Below are 21,284 nucleotides of genomic sequence, written 5' to 3' on the forward strand. Positions count from 1 at the left end.
CGGCAGAAGTTCTGTGAACTGGAATTCAGGCACAAGTAATGTTTTTTTGACTACAAGATTGAACTATATCTAAACTTGGGTCACTAAATCTAATTGGCAACTCCCAAGCACACACAAACCACTTCAGAAAATGGTTGCGAGTGTGTCCATGCAGGCTATCGGTTATGTGCGATAACATGTGGTCCGCTTGCAACACATTATTACTATTCTTATGTTATACTGCAGATATGAAAATCATGAAGGGCCACCACTTTCACTTTCTAGCCTTTATCTAAGAAAAATATTTGAAGTACTTAAACAACTACACAAATGTCCAGGTGCTGGTTGCACTTTATATTCATATCTACAGCAATAGATGCGGGATACAAGTCAACATCTTCAATGCAGTTTATCTCATTTCATATAGTTTTCATTCCAATGTTTGCTTAAAATGTATATTTCGTGATAAAGTTAAACCACAGAGAGTTTTGACTGGTGTTCTGTGTGAGCAATGCAAAAACAGCTTGTGGCTCCTCATTGTTCAAATCTACTTTTTTGGTCTAAGATCATTTGTTTAGATATGCCTATTGATACATTCATTTCTGTCTTTCAGGGGAAGGCAAAGTATCTGGAAGTTATCAACAGATATATGGAGATCCACGGAACTGTTTACTATGAGACGCACTGGCCACCAGAGATGCCTGTTTTTGTCAAAAACCATGGACTGCTGCCTCAACATGAGCTACAGAGACTTCTGAGGAAAGCAAAGGTATTTACTGGTGACAACTGTCTATAAGTATCCTTTCTCTGCATCATAGATTTATGTATATCACTGAATAAGTGCATTTTTCTAATAAAATTTTAGTTTTGATTGAAATATGAAATTAATTTATTTGGTGTATTTATATTATATTTCTATTCTTCTTGCCATGGGTTTGCAGTTTTAAATTATTAAAGAACATTTTGAAGTTAAATGCTTTTAACATTGGTGACTTCCTTGAGAAAGTTTATCATTAATAAGAAAACTAATTGGTTTAATCTTCAAAAATCAACCCATGCTTTGAAGTTGAGAGAGATGGTTCACATTATGTGTTTAATGATCATCTGGCTTCTTAAATTTTTAGAACTGCAAGTTAACTGTTCTCAGCTCCACGGAGATACAATCAGAACAGTTAGTTCAAATTGAAGTTTGATTATAGTCATTATTGTTCTCAATAGGAGATGACTCTTTCCATAGCAATCTATGAGATTTCCTCTTTAACAAGCTGTTTTATTTCCCAAGTTACCTGAGGTAGGGGAACATTATGGCTAAGTTAATGGACCAGGATCCTAAGACCTGGACCATTGATCTAAAAACATTAACTCAAATTCCACACATTAAAGAATTTAAGCCCATAATGTTATTAAAACCTAACTGATTTACTAATGAGAGGGGAAATCTGCCATCCTTGTCTGGTCTGGTCTGCAGATTACCAATGTTGTTCATGTTTAATCACCTTCCGAAATGATCTGAAAAACAATCTGTAAAATGCTAAAAACAATGGACAAAGGAAGCAAGATTTACCAGTGATGACTATGTTCTATGAACAATTTAAGATAAAAAATTGAGAATGTTTTTAGTTCATATCTTTTAACAAGAGGTTTTATGTCTCCAGTCTAAGTACTCAGCAAACAAACATTTTCATTTTACCCGTCAAGCTAGCAATCGGGTTAAATGTGGCTTGACTTGATACAAATCAATAACATTTTTTTTAAATGGAGTCCATGTTCTAAACCTGGAGAATCATGGCAGCCTATTGCACACAACAAACCCTCACAAACAGCAGCATGATAATCACAAGATAAAAGCCTGCAGTATCAACCGTGACGAGGTGTAAATGAGGACTCCACAGCAGCTTGAACTTCATGTGTATGGAGCTTCTCAATAGTGACTGTCACGTTCAGACAGCAAAAGTCATGCTGTGTAGTGTAGCGCTGAACGTTCACAAAAGGTGTCACTTTAAACTTACCTGGGGTGGATTAAAATAATGCATGAATTCTATCCGAGTACAGTTGTTCATAAAGTTTCAGTGTTGATTGGACATTCAATGTTAGATGTAATAATATACTGTAATTAACATTTTTTTTATGGTTGTTCACGTGTGCAATAATCAGTAATGAGATGATCAGTAATACAGGATTCTACTTCCTCTTTACCCTTTTCAGTGAAGCATAGGTCTCACTGGCAGGTCAGTATGCAAAAATCCATGAGAAGTTGGTGAGGAGGTGCTCGACCTCATTGCTGATGATTGTAAGCTGCCCTGCAATTATGATCCAGTAGACGCAGTGATGATATCTATCAAGTCAGACCTTACCCTAACTTTCAACATCACATATGATGCCTCTTAGGTGCCTAGCGGAATGCTGCTTTAGTATTTCAAGGTTGAAGAGGGCGAGCTTTTCCGTGGGTTGCCAAGGAAATCTTGACAAGTTGCTGTATACTGACTTGATAGACATCATCACTACAGCTGTCAAGCAGGCTGAATATTCACTGCAGTCCATCACGTATATCAGACCTTACCCTAACTTTCAACATTGTGTATGACTTAGAAGCTGCCTCTAAGGTGCCCAGCCGAATGTTGCTTTAGTATTTCAAGGTTGAAGAGGGTGAGCTTTTCCATGGGTTGTCAAGGAAGTCGTGACAAGTTGCAGTCATCAGCCTGCTTGATAGAGATTGTAACCATATTTGCTAAATTAGACATTTAAATTATTCCAATTACTGGAATTTTTCCCTTTCCCAATTGAGGCCTTCATTTTGATTACACTACCACAGAAATAAAATATATTTATTTTCTGTCATTAAGATATTAGAGCATTCTTAAAGATTTGGACTCTCTCTTATGTATTGATGGGAACATACAGAAATCCCAGGCATGTAGAAACCAGCTGGTTCACTACAAAGACTCAGCGCCATTTTCTTCCCTCATTCTTTTCACCTCTCTCAAACCCACAGATAAATTAACATTAATGCATACATTATGGGGAAAATGCAGAATAAAATCACTTCACATGATCAAAATAAATCAACACAATGAGATGGCATTCACCATGTACTTAATATGATCTTTGTCCCTGTTAGAAGCAAATCTAATTTGCACTAAAGCAATGCAGCGATTCATGCTACAACCAAAATATAGCAGGCTCACAATTTTCTGATTAAAGATTGGCCGAATATCCAGTCTATTCCTAGTCTTCAATAGTTTGCATTCATATTCTTCAGATCGTCACAAATATGCTAAACAGGAATAATCTATCAACAGAAATGTTTTTCAGCTCTTTAATGATTTCTAGATCTCTATCAAGTTTCTTTTAGTCTATATTACTTTGAAGCAAATAGCTGGAAAAAGTTATTAGCCTATTCCTTTCATATTCCCAATCTTCTTTCTGTGAAGATTCTTGCTTAAACCTCAATATGTTCAGGTACCCTGTATTTCTTTCTAATCCTTTGTATTTGCTCATAACCCATGCTTCACTGACGAAAGCATACACTAGTTTAACTGATTATGGAAATTGCCCAGAGGCTTCAATTATGAAAAACAAATGTGAAGAATCTTATCAGCAGAATTCCATTTCTCAGACCTTGTGTAATATCTTTATGCTGTTTATCCATTAAAGCATCTGCCTGCCCCTAAAAATATCATTGGAATTTCTGGAAAAAACAGTTCTACTTGATAAGTCATCACCCTGAAACATTAACAGTTTCCCTCATTTTCAGCATTTTCTGGTTTATTTCAGCTATCTAGCAAATGCATTATTTTGTTTTTAGTGGAAAATATTTCCTTTGTTCTATTTCTTTCCAGTTGGCTTATGACTTAGAAACGTGCCAGATTCTGATAGCTGGACTACATTGTTGCATTTCCCATTTATGTTTGGTCCTATTTTTCAATTCCTAGCCTGTTTTTACTTGGTTAATTTCAGCAATAGCAGCAGTGAAAACGCTTTAATTGGACAATTAAGAGGAAACTTGCTTCTGGGTGCCATTTTATTGCTTGAATGCTCTCTTAGAGGCAAACCAAGAACTAATATCAAAGCAAAGATTTTAGATCTTCGGAGCAATGGGGAAGGGGGAAATTGGAGAGAATAAATAGTCATTTCTGAAAATAATAAGACCATGAGACATAGGCACAGAATTAGGCCATTCTGCCCATTGAGTCTGCTCTGTCATTCCTTCATGGCTGATCCCAGATCCCATGCAAGAGGACAGTAAAGATTTTCTTGAAGATAATTAAATCCTTGAATCATTTATTCAAAATGAAAAGGCAAAAATGAAATATCTGAAAAAAATTGCATGTTCTACATTCAAAGTGTAAATTGAAAATGCTCTACTTTCTTGCATCATGAAATCTTTTCATAAATTACAAATAACATATTGTAAAGTCATTATATAGAAACATTCTTAAACTGTTACTTTCCCTTAAATGAATATATGAAAATTTAGAACAGGATGGAAACAACAGTCGAGTTGCATATACTTATTTAATTTGTTTAGCCAAGTGCGTCTGAAGAAGTCATTAAAAAGTTCTACGATACATATTAAAGATTTATTGTTATTAACAGTGTAATATTCCTAGCCATTATGGTTATTAGCATTGCCACCCTTCACAATGTGAGATAACGTGGAATCCTAGGTAAGTAGCCAATTGGATACAAAATTGGCTTGGTAGAAGGAGTCAGGGATGGTAGGGTTGTTTTTCAGTTTGGAGACCCATGAACAGTGTTATGTGATAGTGTTGGATTAACTGTTGCTTCTCATCTATACATGAACAATTTGGATGATCATGTGCATGGCATGATTAGTAAGTTTGTGGTTGACACCAAAATTGGTGTTCAGAATCAGAAGTTGGTTCATTGTCACTGACATAAGTTGTGAACTTAGTGACAGCAGAATAGAGCAGGCACAATAAATTACTAAAAGTTACAATAAAAGTAAGAAGAGGATGCATTGAGGTCCTTAGTGATGGATATTGCCTTATTGAGGCACCACCTTTGAAAGATCTCCTCGATGGTGGGGAGGCTTGAGTCTATATTGGAGCTGGCTGAGTCTACAACACCCTGAAGCCTCTTACATTGGCGCTTCCATACCAGACAGTCATGCAACCAGTCAGAATTCTGACAATGGTACATCTGAAGAAATTTGCTCACATGTTTGGTGACATACCAAAGCTCCTAGAACATCGAATGTCATATAGGCACTGGTGTGCCTTCATCATGATTGCATTAATATGGTGGGCCTGGGGTAAGTTCTCTGAGATGTGTTGATGCCCAGGAACCTAAAACTGCTCATCCTTTACTACCAGAGGAAGTGGTAAAGCTGGGGAAGTTACAATGTTTAAAAGATATTTGGACAGGATTGTGGATAGGACAGTTTTAGTAGGGTATGGGACAAATTGAAGTAAGTGGAAGACGACTTGGTCAGCGTGTAAGAATTGGAATGAAGGACCCTTTTCCATGCTATGTGACTCAATCCATTGGTGATAGCAGCTTGAATCATTTTGTGGAATAGCCTTACTTTAATATTATCATGATGAACATCTGAGGATTTGCTCAGCTGCTTTCTGATAGTGATGGGGTGAGAGGAAGGACAAGAAATCCGGCAGTTCTCATGCAGATCTGGATAACTATTTCTCTGTTGGTGGGCATGCAAAATGTTTTCATAGACAAGAGAAGCAGACATGGACGTGAAAATGGTAAAGGAAACTCGCCGCACTCTTTTTGGACTGGCCTCCATGAACCCTTCAAAGGACCACTAGTTAGGCTGTAGATCATCTTGTGCCATCGGCCAGAGTGTGCACTCTGCTCTCTCTATGCTCTGCACAAATGCATTGGATCTTGGTTGCACTGTAACATTTGGCCCTTATATATTTCTGCCTGATACTCATCTGGAGGAAGTGGATAAATCAATGGTGGGAATTGGGTGTCATACTCTGAACCTGAATGTGATACTGCTCACTCCCATCCTTGGGTGAAATCTAAGCCTTCGCATGAGAAGCAAAGAAAAGTGCCCACCATAAACCTCATTCCCAGACATCTCAAGTACATGGAAACTCCATAGTGATGTGGCTTTTTCATAGGAATAATCAGAACGGCAAGTCCATAAATAACAGGATAAAAGATGTGTAAAAAACTGCAGTAAATTTAGTGATATTCAAGAAATTGTAATTAAGAGGAAAGTCTTCTCATTGCAGAGGATAGAGAGATACAAAATTAATGTGGGTAATAGGCATGCAGAACAGCATAAACATAGTGGGCCAAAGGGCCTGTCTACATACTGTAAAGCTCTAAGACTATTGCAAGTGAATACTGTGCCAAGCGGTCCCTTGATTAAATCTGTGGAGGAAGAATCCCTGATTTTATTTAGGAACCACCGGGGTCGTGCAATGGACATACATTGAAGTATTTTGCATGGATTAGCTAAATCCTTCGAAAATACCTCTGTTTATCTATAGGAATCATGACATAATTGAAAAACCAGCAGAGCAGTCTATTATTATCATACTGCATTGCACAAAGATATTATTTTACAGTTTATCAAGAAATTGAATCTTTAGTCATCCACGTATTTTGGAAGAATGCAAAATTTCATTAACTGGCTGCATTAATAGAGGAGATGCAGCTGAAACTGGGATTGATCTGCCAATCAAATCAATGTAAGTACAGTCATCTTTCCATTTTAATTGTTCCTGAATTTGGCAGTTAAAATTGTGCTGGCAAAGTAGATCAGCACAAATCAATATTCTATAATTTTTCAGAAACTTTGTAAGGTGAGAAGTTTGGCTTTATGCATTACAAATAAGATTCCTTTGAGCTAACATCAGTATTTGAGTGGATGAAATTCTTATGATGAAGCTGTTGTTGAATACAGTAAATGATTAGGAATGTGACAATTATTTTCATACCTCATAAACAAATATTGAAGCTACCTACTGGTGGATAAGTGCTTCATGCAAAAACCAGCATAATCCTAATTAATCTGTTCAAATTCAGTTATGCAGCGATACCCCTGTCTGAGGCCAATTTGTACTATTTACTCTTAAACACATTAAAGTAGATTATTCTAGACTTTGATATTGCACAAAATGGATGATTGAGGATGATTTTTAATATTATTCCAACCATTCCATTGAAAAATCTTGCAGACGTAAGCTTAAATGAAAGAAAGCTGGTTAAAATTTTGTTTTTATATTTTGCATTTCCTCATTATGCCTGTTTGCTGCAGTTTGCAGTAACAATTACTGAATGTGAGCATCAGCAGAGTTCTTACAGTGAATTATTCTCTTTGAGTGGGGTCATGGCAGCAGAATTAAACCATCTATTAAAATGTTTGTTCTGTCACCAGAGGTCTCTGTTAACCAAACTGTAGCAGACACTGTGGTTAATGTTCTGTTTCCTGACTGAAGAAATAAAGCTTTCTTTAGAAAAAGCTTCTGTGTTGCCACAATTGAGGTCAGCTAACCAAGGGCAAGCTATGTATTTAGCCTTTATCCTCCCTGGCCTCAGTACATAGCAAGAATGTGTTTTTCACTGAGCTGTGAAAATACATTAACTTCCCAGTGAACTGGGAGTAGAGGCAGCTCCCCAGCCAATGGTGTGAAATATCCATCACTTGTAACATTGCTAAAGAGCAATCATTGCTAGTTTTTCTGCCATACCACTTTCAGGACTGTGTTACTAGACTAACTGCTCCTCATGTTATTGCAAAAATGTTTAGGGTGGAAAGTTCCAAAGTCTATCTGCTTTTTAAGAGAAAACTGCAATAAGAAATGTTTTCCTGACACTATCAGACTTTACCTTGTTAATTTAATTGAGTACCCTGTTGTAGTTTGAGTTGTTGACTATGTTTAGTATCTTAGCTAGCAATACTAAGACAGGTGGAAATCCAGTTTTTATTTTAGGCCTCTTGTTTATTGGATCAAATTTAACTAAGCCACTTCAATAATATTCCAGTTCAGGGCTGGGGGTTGATTTGGGTTTGATCATCATTAAGAGGAGCGAGTACAATGACTGTGCACTGACTCAGTCTGAATTACATCATAAACATCTACAGGGAGGGTGAAGGAATGCTCATAAACATTAAATTACAATATAACATGACTTTGTGATGTTTGTTTTGTCCATGGGATGGATGGCCAACTGCAGGGAAAATCCAACATAATAATTCTATAGGTGCTGCAAACCTCACCAAGACCTCTATAGAACATTGGAAACCCAATTCTAGCTCTTCAAATCCCACTGACATGCAGAAGTGTGTTCAGCAGCTAATTGCCAGGATAAAAGTATAAAAATCCTCTGGGGTAAATGATGATGAGAAAGTAATTCCCTTTATCATCTATTTACACATTTTAGAACTCCCACTTACTGCCACATTATTGCCCCCTGTAGATGGAGATTTTCATGAAGTAAAATATCATGGGGTTCAAAATCAGAAGAAGAGCATCTTAGCTAACACTGCATGAATCTGAGGAACGCAGAGAGATAACTTACCACATACTACTGCGAGTAAGAGAAAGAGGCAGATACACAAGTAGATGTACATTGTTGAATGTTAAGTTTTTGTTGATTGCAAACAAAAGATTGTGCTTGACTCTGCCCCCTGAAAATTCAGTCATAAATTACATTATACATACAATTGATAAATGACTTCATGAGTGAAACATGAGATGACCCTTTAACCAGGCACTTTCCACCTCAGGCCAGCCTTGTGACCCCAATATGTCTTTTAAACCAAGTTGAAAAGAAATGGCAGCAGTCCCCTATGAAACATGCCATTTGGAGAATGAACTACATTAAGTGCTTGTTAGAGAAATAAACTGGTATTATTCCTCTAACACCAACATTGGAGAACTCCAAAGTAAATAAAAAGCATGTCCTCATCCTTGTCACCCAGCTCCTCTGACATGAAACTAACTCCTAAACACATGTTTTTTTTTGTAGCGTGTCACACCAGACAGTCAGCTATTCTTGTCCAGCGTGTGGTGTCAGGATTGGTCTCCTTTTGGATTAACCAGGTCACAATATGAACATTCCTGACTCGACCCTTCTGGTTTTTTTATGAGGCTGAGTGGCTAGCTCAACGCTCAACGCGGCACGGATGGAAAGCGTGTTCGGGGGTGGCCCGACTTGGATTCGAACTCGGGAGCTTTCACTCCGGAGTCTGGCACTGATGCCATTGCGCCACCAGCCGGCCAGCACATGTTGATCCTTAGTAATCCAATCTTTAGCATATCTACAGTCCTAGTGATTTCTCCCCCATAATGATTCGTATGAGATCTGAAGTCCCTGACTCATGCTTCCACTACTGCCCTCCAATGCCCTGCTCTTCCTCCATTCCCTGGCCTCTGATTTATGTGCCTGTGTTCATTGTCCTCGCTCCCATCCCACACAACATTATCTTCCTTCTTGGCTTCCCTTCCTCCATTTTTCCCACTCAACAAATATCAGATTCCTAACCATCCACAAACCCTTCTTTACCCCTCCCCAACAATATCAGACTGTCAGCTTAGCTGCCAAAGTTCTCTCCCTTCACACACCCATCCACATGAGCAAGGCCCTAATCACTCCAAGCCCTGTACCAAATGCTGGATCCAAGGCCGAGCTCCAACTATGCCTATGGCCAACCGCGTGAGCCTAACCACAGGAGATAAAAATCAATCAGCATTCTTCAAATGCAAAGATATCTAACATCTTGTTTTATGCAGGCCTCTGACACAAGTGAAGCCTTTGAAGCCTGATTCAGTGGCAGCAGATTTAAAAAAGACAATGGCATTGGCCCAAATGATTTGTAGCATTCCATGCAATCTCTAGAATAGGAAAGTAGAATCTGTGGACTGATTCTGAAACTTAGGAGTTGTCAAACTATATATGGGTGCTGGCAGAATGGGAGAATTTCAGGGTTCACAAAATTATGCTCGCAGGTTAAATTCAAAATCTGCAATCATAATTATCTTTAGTCAGCAATTAATAAATTAAATTATTTAGTTGCCTCTCCCTGTGTGTGGGCTTCCGATTGCTGCCTGACACATTTGGGTTTAATCTGGAAATTGGCAGGTTTATGTCAAGATTGCAAACCACCAACTGCATTCTTGTCATTTAGTATTCTGCTGACTGCAAAACCCACCAGCTGCGAGTTGTTAAAAATCCCTCTTCCTCACTCCTTAAACCAGCCTGTTTAAGGCCTTGTAAAGTAATCACGTTCTGGCAGTAATTTTCTTCTTATCTATTTTTCATGATCTTTCCCAATGGAGGCAAAATTTTCAGTGTGCTTTAGTGCCAATATATTCAGTTCTTGCCAAGCTAGGTGCAGTTTTTGAAGCAGATTTCTTTAGTGTGGGAAGAGACAGTGGGAAGTTCTCATATTTATCCATGAGTCAAGTTTCAAATAATCTAATATTAGTTGAAATTTTTTATTCACTACAGGGTGACATGCATCTGGAGAAATCCACTTAAATAAGAACATAAGAAGCAGAAGCAGGCAGTTTGTGACCGCTCTGTCAGTTATTAAAATTCTATCTGATCCTTTACTTCAGTTTCATTTTCCTGTATTGAGCTCGTTTCTGATCTGTGCCTGAAATGTGCTCAGCAATTGTGCTTTAGAGCCCTTTTGAGCAAAGAATTCCAAGGATTCACCACACTCTGGGTGAAGAAATCTCTTCGCAATTCTTTAGTAAATGGCTAATTTGTTATTTCAAGTCTATGATTCCTGGCTCCTGGCTCTAGACACCATAACCAGGGGAAATATCAGCACTGCAGCTACTCTGTCAATGCCCAATGAAGAATTTGGTCCATTTCTATGAGGCCATCTCTCATTTTTCTAAAGTCAAGAGAATACAGGCCTAGTCTGCCTAATTAGAAAAGTTCATATCCCAGGAATTAATCTGATGAACTTTCACTGCCCCGTTCTCTACATAATAAAAGATTGAATGGAATTGGAGTGATGTTTCTACTCTTCCCAAAACTTACTGTAATCAAGTCCAATATGCAGTTGGCTGTCCTAATTGCTTATAAACCTAAAAATTAACATTCCTTGATTCATCACAAAGATACACAGGTGTGGCTGAACAAAAAACATTTTTAAATTTGCACTATTTAAAAAATACTGTACTTACTTTTTCTGTCAAAGTGGATTACACATATTTCTGCTTATTACAGCCTTTCAACCCAAAATTGACCCACTTATTGCTTCCCTTTGTTTCCAGCCATTAAGCACTCCTCTATCTAACTCAGTATATTGACCCCTCCCCTACACTGCACCCTAACTATTTTATTAGTCTCTGGTGCAGCACTTTATCCAAGGACTTCTGAAATTCCATATACACTACATTAAATCATTCACCCTTTTCTATTCTGCTGGCTAAAATCACAAAAATATTCCAATAGACTTATCAAATATGGGTGTTCTTTGATAAATTGTTCATAATTCTGGAAACTGCTTACCACTTTCTTCATAATATATTTTAGCATTTTCTCTATTACAGGTGTCATGCTAAATGGTCTATAATATCCTGTGTTTTTTCCGTCCTTCCTTCCTTAATTATGTGGTTGCAATTTGCTGCCTTTCAATCTAGGAAACTATACTAGAATCAATGTATTTTTGAAGATAGAAGTCGGTATACATCTCCATAGCCACCCTTTCCGAACCACAAGATGCATGCTATCAGATCTTCGGCATTTATTACTTTTCAGTCAAGTAAATTACTAGCTTTTTATTAATGCTGCTTTTTGTGCTTCTTATTTATTTCTCGTCTGATTTTCTTTACAAGTTTCTCTTTAGCCTCCATTCATTTTCTACTTTTCCTCTCATTATCAATACCGTGATCCTCCTTTGCTGAATCCTGAAGTTTTATATCATCGTGCTTAAATGCTTTTACTTGGAAATGTTATTTTTAAACCCTTTCCTTTCATCTGATACTGTTTTTTTTGCTTCTCTTCATAGCCACACAGCTATTCCAGTCTTTCTGTTGAGTTTTTCTTTTCACAACAGCATGGATACTATTTGGAAATGTTTTATATGTTAGCCATTGCATGTTCTGGATCTTACTTTGTGATACTATTTCCCCATTTCCAACAGCCTCGCCACGTCTTTGCCCTCATGGTTTGCTGTATTCAGATTAAACAAAGTCACTTTCAGTCTTTGTGTAAATGTCTATTATATTGTGATCACTGTTCCCTAAAAGCCCCATAATTACCAGATCATCAGTTAAGCCTTTCTCATTACACAAGACTAGATCTGAGCCAGCCTATTCCCTTATCAGCACACACAAAATGCCGGAGGAACTCAGCAATTCAAGCAGTATCTATGGAAATGAATAAACCGTCCACTTTTCAGGCTGAGACACTTCATCATCGGTCCTGATGAAGGATTGCCAGCAGCAGAGTTCCTCGAGCATTTTTTGTGTGTTGCTCTGGGTTTCCAGCATCTGAAGAATCTCTTGTGTTCATTCCTTCATCAGTTAACATATTGGGAATTACCTCAAACCGAATAATCAAAATTGTTGTTAATTTTAGTTAAATCTGAGTGTGAAAGTCAAATTTATTAAAACATTTGCTAGTAACCACCATGCGGTAAAATTGCTAACACTACATCCACTGCAGTATAGCTTATGTTTTATAAGTTAGGTGTTGTAAAATAATATTGGCAATGTATTGATTCCAAAAAAGGAAGCATGTTTGCAAGTATTCAGTATTAAAAATGCTTTAAGAGTTCCTACTTCCTTATACGGGTTTGTTTATTGGTGTAAAGTCAATTTGCAAAAGGTCAGTTCAATCATCTAGACATGTTTGGTGTCTGTGCATCTGCTATAGTCTTTGTGTCTTTTACAAAAAAAATGATGTGTATCATGGCCAGATCATTTATCCGGCACCAATTATAGAAAATCAAAGTAAAACACAGTTGCTTTGGGTTGTTGGTGGCTTGTTTTTAATTTATCACAGCTTTCTTTTCCTCATTAAATAAATATCATGTGCAATGTGTCAAAGGATAATGTTCATTAATATTGTACATTTAACAAATCAATTAATAATGAGATAACAATAGTGATTTGTAGCATCAATAGAAGTTGTACAGAACAAAAATTGTTATTACAGTCTCATTCATCTTGCTAATACACCATTTCTTGCTGCCTATGATGGGTTTAATAGCTACTGCATTATCTTGGCACTCCTCATCATTGACTGATTTCACAAAAGTTTATGGGTGAGATTATTGAACGGGGATTTACAGCATATTAATTTTATAATGAATGTAGGTCCCCTATTGACTATTTAAGTGTTCTATAGATTTCTGTGGAGAACTATGGATATTGGGATGGTTACAGGTGGTGCAGCAAATAGATGTAAAACCTAATATGCGATCAGTATAATTTTGGTAAAATAATACATGAGAGTGCTCTATCAGGTGGTATCATGTGGAATGAATTTGGCAGAATGACCATAAGCCTGAAATGGCTGACCATGGATTTATTACTATTTGGGATGTGAGTGGAGACTAAGAGGAACTGTTTCTGGGAACGTTGACAATTCCTACTTTTATTAATAACAAAGTTATCATTGCAAGGCAATGGACACAAAATGCTGAAGGAACTCAGCAGGTCAGGCAGCATCTATAAACAGTTGACAACTCCAGTCAAGACCCTTCTTGAGGACTGAGGGAGGGAATAATCTGCCATTTTGAAGACTGTATCTGTAGATGTGAGAGAGCAGGTATGCAATTAGCGATTCATTCTAATTCATAGTCAGCTACTAGTAACACAGGCTGATTTACGTTGAGATTCAGCACGTGCTAGGCAAATGATGGTTAAATGTTATGTATGTAGGAAGACAATGAGATATTAACAATATATTCTCCAGGGAAGTCAATCAGTGCAAGCATGAAAGAATGGGATCTGGGTGTTTCTGAATAATAACATCTAAAAGAAAATGGCTAATGCTATTAAACCATGGCTGAAATACACAAGATTAAAGAGCTGATTAAATAAACAGTTCAGTCTGCAAAACAATTGAAATAATACTTTCCCACTCTCTCCTCTTGCCCTCTAACTCTGTTAGTATCTTAGTTCCCATGAAATATCATCAGTATATTGTGATGTGGTATACTGTATATACCATATAATTGTCAAAATCCAGTTAAAGTTTAAATTTCAAAGTAAATTTATTGTCAAAGTACATACCAGTCACCATATAACACCCTGAGTGTCATTTTCTTGCAGACATATAAATCTATATTAGAATAATAACCATAATAGAATCAGTGAAAGACAACAGCAACTTGGACACTCAAGGGACAACAAACTGTGCAAATATGAAAAGAAAAAAAAATAATAATAGAAATAAGCAATAAATATCAAAAGCATGAGATAAAGTGTCCTTGAAAGTGAGTCCATAGCTTATGGAAACATTTCAATGATGGAGGAAGTGAAGTTGAGTAAAGTTATCTCCTTTGGTTCAAGAGCCTGATCACTGAGGGGTAATAACTGTTGCTGAACCTGGTGGTGTGATTCCTAGGGCTACTGCACCTAATTCCTGATGGCTGCAGTGAGAAGAGAGCATGACCTGGGCAGTGGAGGTCCCTGATGACGGATGCTGCTTTTCTGCAACAACGCTTCATATAGTTGTGCTCATGGTGGGGTGGAGGGGGATTTACCTGTGATGGACAGGGCAAATTCCATTACTTTTTATAGGATTTCCCATTCAAGGGCATTGGTGTTTCCATACCAGACTGTGAAGCAGCCACTACACATCTATAGAAGTTTGTCAAAGATTTAGGTGTCATGCTGAATCTTCGTAAACTCCTAAGGAAGTAGAGGCGCTATCATGCTTTCTTCATAATTGGACTTACATGTTGGGCCCAGGACAGGTCCTCCGAAAGAGATTGTGGAGGAGACGTTGTTGCCAAAATGAACTGACTGGGGTCTGCAAGTGAGGAAACTGAAGATCAAATTGCACAAGAAGGTATTGAGGCCAAGATCTTGAATCTTATTTATTAGTCTTGAGGGAATGATGGTATTAAATGCCGAGCTGTGGTCAATAACAATATCCTGATGTGTGCACCTTTGCTGTCCAGATATTCTAGGGTTGAGTGAATAGCTAATGAGATGGCATCTGCTGTGAACCTATTGCTCTGGTAGGCAACTTGGAGTGGATCCAAGTTACTTCCCAAGCAGAAGTTGATATGCTCCATCACCAACTATTCAAAGCACTTCACTTCATTGGATGTAAGTGCTACTGGACGATATTCTTTAAGGCAAGTTACTATGTTCTTCTTAGGCACTGGGATAAGTAAAGTCTGCTTAAAGCAGGTGGGTACTTCAGACTGCTAAAGTAAGAGGTTAAAGATCTCAGTGAACACTCCAGCCAGTTAATCAACACAGGTCTTTTCTAACTGGCCTGGTACCCCATTAGGACTGGATGCTCTTTCTGGGTTCACCCTCCTACAGGCTGCTCACACATCAGCCTCAGAGACTAAAATCACAGGATCCTCGGGGGCTATGTGTGTCCATAATAGTTCCTTTCTTTATTGATGGTCAAAGCCAACATAGAAGGCATTGAGCTCATCAGGAAGTGAAGCCCTGTTGTTTTCTACATCGCTTGATTTAACGTTATAAGTGGTACTAGTGTTCAACCCCTGCCACGGCTGTAACGCGTCCTTTGTTGATTCAAGTTTAGTCCGAACCCGTCCAGTCCACTAATTCGAAGCAATCCCAAAGCCACTCTTCTGCCTCCTGCAATCACCTCCCTAGTGCTTTGCCCTTTAGCCTCTGCCTGTACGCAGGCAGAAGGAGGACAGCTAAATGATCCAATTTACTGAAATGCAGTCTGGCTATGGAATGGTAGGCATTCTATATCTTAATATAACAGTGGTCTAGTCTGTTGGAATCTCTGGTGCTATATAAAATACTTCCATTTGAACAATATGATTTGATTAAGGTTTATAAATCAAAGGGATTAGATTACATAAATCAATTACCTGAAATAAAAAAGTTAAGCACTTGAATCATGCTTAGTGGCTAAACATGAGTCATGTACTCCAGATGCACTCCATAAATCTCTCCCCATCTCCTGTACCTGCAAATGCCTGTATCACATAGATATCCTATAATGCAAACCAGAGTAAATGATAGTCTCAATTGTTGGCAATAGATGGAGGGAAATCTTCTATTTTTCACCCTAATTGACCTGAACCTTTTTTATTAGCACTTCCCCATGGTGCCTGGTGAATAAAGAGAATATGAAATTTATGTTTTTATTATTACATCTTGAATGATAAGATGACTTAATCTTGTCTTGCTTTCTATTTGCCAATAAAACGGAAGTGTTTACTTTCTGACTATTCAATGTCTGTCCAAAAATCTCCCAGGAAACACCACCTCCTTATCACCATTGTATTTTTAATAAATTATTACAAAATAGGATTCTACAAGTGCATCGATTCACGTATTTAAATACATACGATTGTACTAATAAAAATATATGCATAAAATATATAAGACTATTGATAAAGTAAATTTCTCTCAAAGTGACATGATTCATCCTTGTGTTACTTTTTTTTTATTCCATTACTGGCATGCCTTCCTGTTGCTTAATATTCATTTTGCCAGTGCTTATTTAATGTATTTAATCAAAAGTGACAGAGTTTCATTTTTCTCATAGATATGAAAAAGTCATCCTTTTCAGGTGCCACAGCATGAGTCAGTTATGGGTTTAAGTTAAAGAACAGTCAGAATCACCACAACTATTAAGACATTCTGTTTATCCTGCAGAAAATGGTTTCTGACAGACCTTTGGGGATATCCTTAAATTAACTAGGAGACATACTCCCAATAGATGTCTTGCTACAAATGAATTATTAATTTTGATTTTGACTTTAATATCAGTTCTGTGACCAATAAAATCATTATTCATAGCTATTGATGAAAAATGCATTACAGGTTGAGAACCCCTTATTTGAAATGCTTGGTACCGGAGGTGTTCCGGATTTCAAATTTTTCGGATTTTGGTATATTTGCATGCATATAATGTCTAACCACAAAATCCATTTACATTACATATACAGCTCATATGTATACCCTGAAGGTAGTTTTATATAATACTTAAATAATTTTGTGCATGAAACAATAATGTGAACATTAAAACATCAAAAAGGTAAACTATCACTACCTCAGCTGTCCAGGTGGCTGTTTGGCATCGCTAATCACTATCATTCCTAACTCTGAATTTATGTGCTACTGGTAAGTAGTTTTTGTTTTACACTTCTTCATCACACATAAGTACTGATGCATCCGTTCAGCATGTTAGATTTTCATCAACAACGACCTTGGCAAATTCATTAATGAACTTCTCTGCTGCTTCATGACCAGCAGACACTTTATCATCACAAATCTATAAAAATTTAATGCCTTGTCTTTTCTTAAACTTCTGCAACCATCCTGCTGAATATTTACAACTACCTTCATATTCAGTTGGTTGTGATAGATCTTTGCCTGTTTCATGATCAGCATAACATTAAGTAGTATATGTTCACTCTGACACAGATGAATCTGCTCTTTCAATACACAATTGAGATCTTAATTTTTCATTTTATGCAGTGTTTTACTAATTTTCATTAACTTCTGTTCATTACATATGTGAGGTCACTTCACAAACCTGTCTAGGTGCAGAGACCTGTGCATCGCCCGGGAACGTTCCCAGCACTTTATGGAATTTTCCATTTGTGATGTCAAAAAAATTTCAGTTTTCGGATTTTGGAATTTCAGAAAAGGGGTGCTCAACCTATACAAGTTTGGAGCACCCTTGGTAAAATAGTAAGAAGAGTTACTGACTTTGCCATTTAGAAACCGTAGTTCTTGACATTGTAAAGGTTCAATTTCATTTCCAGCATCTGCGGATTGTTTGTTGTTTTCAATTTCATTGTTAGGTTGTGCAATTTCTTTTTGACTGTTTGTGTAGACCAATTTCCTTTCACAAACCTCTCTAACAATCAAATCAGAATACGAGTGCATTTACTGCTCAAATAGCTGGAGGTGCCAAAAGTTTCGATCTTCTTTCTTGTGATTTCTACTGACAGTTGTGATGAGCCATGTCAGTTTTAGTCAGACAGCTGGAAAGACAGAATAGGGAATTTCCAACACATTTTGCTCCAGAACTCATTCCTATCAATAATGATAAAATAATAAGGCTTTAGAATCTCTGACACTCCTGGAAAAACAGGTAAGTGGAAATAAATGTGTGATAGAGGAATATTGTTTAATGACCTTGCTTCAGGGGCTCTCTTTTGCTTACTGCTTAATTTTTAATGTTCCACTTTAAGGATTTGATATGTGTTATAATGTTTATTAAAAACCAAAGCTGATATAATTTTGTATGTTTTTTATGAATGATACTGTAATTTCATGAAAATCCACGGATATTTCCCAATATTTTTTATTATTGTACTCACTTAATATTCACCATTAAATGTTGGTAATTACTCATGATGGATACCATCAGACTTCTAAGTCAAGATTCAAGTGGTTATATCGTTCTAGTTAAAGGCAATTTTTATCTAATTACTATATACAATATTACAGCAAGTCATAGATAGCACAATCATCTTAACAGGCTGCATATACTTTACTGTCTTAGCTTATGGCTGAAGGCACAATAATCATTTAAGGATTTTGGATGATTTGAGAGTATTGAGCATCCTGACTGGCTGCATCACTGCCTGGTACGGGAACTGTATTTGCCTCAATCGCGGGACACTGCAGAGAGTAGTGCAGACAGACCAGTGCATCTGTAAATGTGAACTTCCCTCTATTTACAAAGACAGGTGTGTAAAAAAGGCCTGAAGGATCATTGGGGACTCAAGTCACCCCAACCACAAACTGTTCCAGCAGCTACCGTCTGGGAAACGGTACTGCAGTATAAAAGCCAGGACCAACAGGCTCTGGGACAGCTTCTTCCACCAGGCCATCAGACTGATTAATTCATGCCAATGCAATTGTATTTCTATGTTATATTGACTGTCCTGTTGTACATAATATTTATTATAAATTACTACAAATTGCACATTTAGACAGAGAAGCAACATAAAGATTTTCACTCCTCATGTATATGAAGGACATAGTAATACAGTCAATTCAATTCATTTCATTTTCTCTCCTCTTCTCTGTCTCTTTCTAATAATTGTCACTGTATAGGGATACTGATGCCTAATGTCAAATATTAATTAACTTATATACCCAGTCTCAGTTATCCAACATCCAGCTTTCAAGAGAACTGTACCTACAACAGTTTCCTTATAGTTTATTTCTTTCCATATCTTTGATAAATTCATTCTGTTGGATTCTCTAACATTTGACCATAAGGTTACTCTTCCAACTTCCTAACAGATTTAGCTACAATACCATGTTTCTAGACTAACAAAACTTGGTATGCCCTCTCTGTGTTGAAAGTCCAAAGGGTTAGCTGGCCAGGGCCAGTCTATCTACTTAGTGTGTATAACAATCCATAGAAAAGTACAACTTTCCACAAACATTGTAGAATATTTTCAATTTAAAATATTCATTGAAAGTATATATGTGTATGTATATTGACTATGCATTTCAATTAACATAGATAATCAACATTAGAGATAAAAATATATAAGTGATCAGATAGGCTTTAAAAATTCTTTTAAGACAGTTAACTTTACATCATTGTCACCACAAATAAATCAAGCGATAAGACCTACCAGGACCTATGCAGTGACAATGCTATCAAATCAGCAAATGTTCCAGACAATGTTATAATAAATTCAAAATCTTTCATAAATTGAAGCTAAGGTGTGTGTGTGTGTGTGTGTGTGTGTGTGTGTGTGTGTGTGTGTGTGTGTGTGTGTGTGTGTGTGTGTGTGTGTGTGTGTGTGTGTGTGTGTGTGTGTGTGTGTGTGTGTGTGTGTGTGTGGGCTTAAATTATTTTTATTTAAATATAAGGTATCATTTTGCAATAAATGATCAGCAGCAACTTTACATGGATACATCCAAAATGAGTTATAATAATTAAGAAGTCTACTCCATCAAAATATATTGAGAAATGTTGGGAAGTTATTACATCCAACATGGTTACAAATCAAGTAACATGGCCAAAATTAGTATAATTACATAAATGCATGTCAAAGATTTTATGTTTAAAACTACCTCTTATCAATAAAATTTAACAATACTCCTCAATCATAAAAATGTTTCATAGAAAAATTTAAAAATACAATAAAATGCATGCTGAATAAAGTTGGTTCTTAAACAGTATCAGAAATGTAATATACTTAATTAGCAGGCTTAGCCCAAACTCTCCACCTCTTTTCCTAATCACTGATAAACCTACCACTTCTAGAAAAGGAAAATAGTATTTCACTAACCTCAGTTATAGCGACATGAAGAAGATGAAAATGTAAAACTTTTAGCTGAAATATGTGACAGTATTTTTGCACAAGTAATGAGTAATACCATTAAAATATTGTGAAATGGCAAGAGACTGGCTAATTCACTCATTTCTTTGGAAGGGCTATCATGTCTGCTTTATGACTTATTTAATTTCCTGACACAGGAGTCTAACCACAGATAAAATTTCATGAAGATAAACTGGTGTGAAAAATTCTCAAAGCTAATCAAATGAAACTATAGCTAATGTCACAGTTTAACTGGTTCAAATTTGTCATATTCTGTAGTTAGCAGACCAAATTGGAATCAAATCTTGGAGCAATTGTTCACCTGAGACCACTTGTCTTTATAAACATTACTCCCAAGCCAAGTTCAACTAACTTTGTGATGTAAGTGCACGAATGTTCTTGCATAATGAATCCTATTGACATAGAAAGTCTTGTGTTGAAAAACAGAATTTGTTGCAAAAAAGACATGAATTGTTTCAAAAACTGATCTTAGGAAAAGACATTAAAAATCAAAAAGTATTTAGACTTTTCACTTCTTGACCATACTGGAAAATGAGCTTATGGATATTGACTGTGGGGAAGACCAATCCTGTCTGCTTGAAGTTATATAATAGCTAAGTTACAGAACTAATAGATGGACAATCAACCACTAATACGGAGACGTAAGTGCCTCTGTATCGAAGAAGATGAAAATTTAGATACAAGTAGTTAAATAAATGTGGATTTTGTAAAAGTTAGTCTTAATAATGGTAACCAGAGGACCACCAGATAGTTATAAAAACCCATCTAATTCAGCATTTTTCTTCACTGAAGGAAATCTACCATCGTTAGCCAGTCTGGTCAATTTGTATTGGCAAGCACACAACGATGT

At 36.8% G+C, this 21,284-nt stretch overlaps 1 protein-coding gene across 3 annotated transcripts in view; it reads left to right on the forward strand.

Annotated features, from left to right (window-relative positions):
- LOC140714637 (alpha-1,6-mannosylglycoprotein 6-beta-N-acetylglucosaminyltransferase B) overlaps positions 1 to 21,284 on the forward strand; it is an 888,843-nt gene that overhangs the window by 792,362 nt on the left and 75,197 nt on the right. For all 3 annotated transcript variants that reach the window (XM_073026014.1, XM_073026016.1, XM_073026015.1), the window contains exon 12: positions 593 to 748. In XM_073026014.1, the coding sequence (XP_072882115.1) occupies positions 593 to 748 (156 nt within the window). The remainder of the gene's footprint in view (positions 1 to 592; positions 749 to 21,284) is intronic.

The sequence above is a fragment of the Hemitrygon akajei genome, chromosome 22 (assembly GCF_048418815.1).
Source record: "Hemitrygon akajei chromosome 22, sHemAka1.3, whole genome shotgun sequence".
NCBI lineage: Eukaryota > Metazoa > Chordata > Chondrichthyes > Myliobatiformes > Dasyatidae > Hemitrygon > Hemitrygon akajei.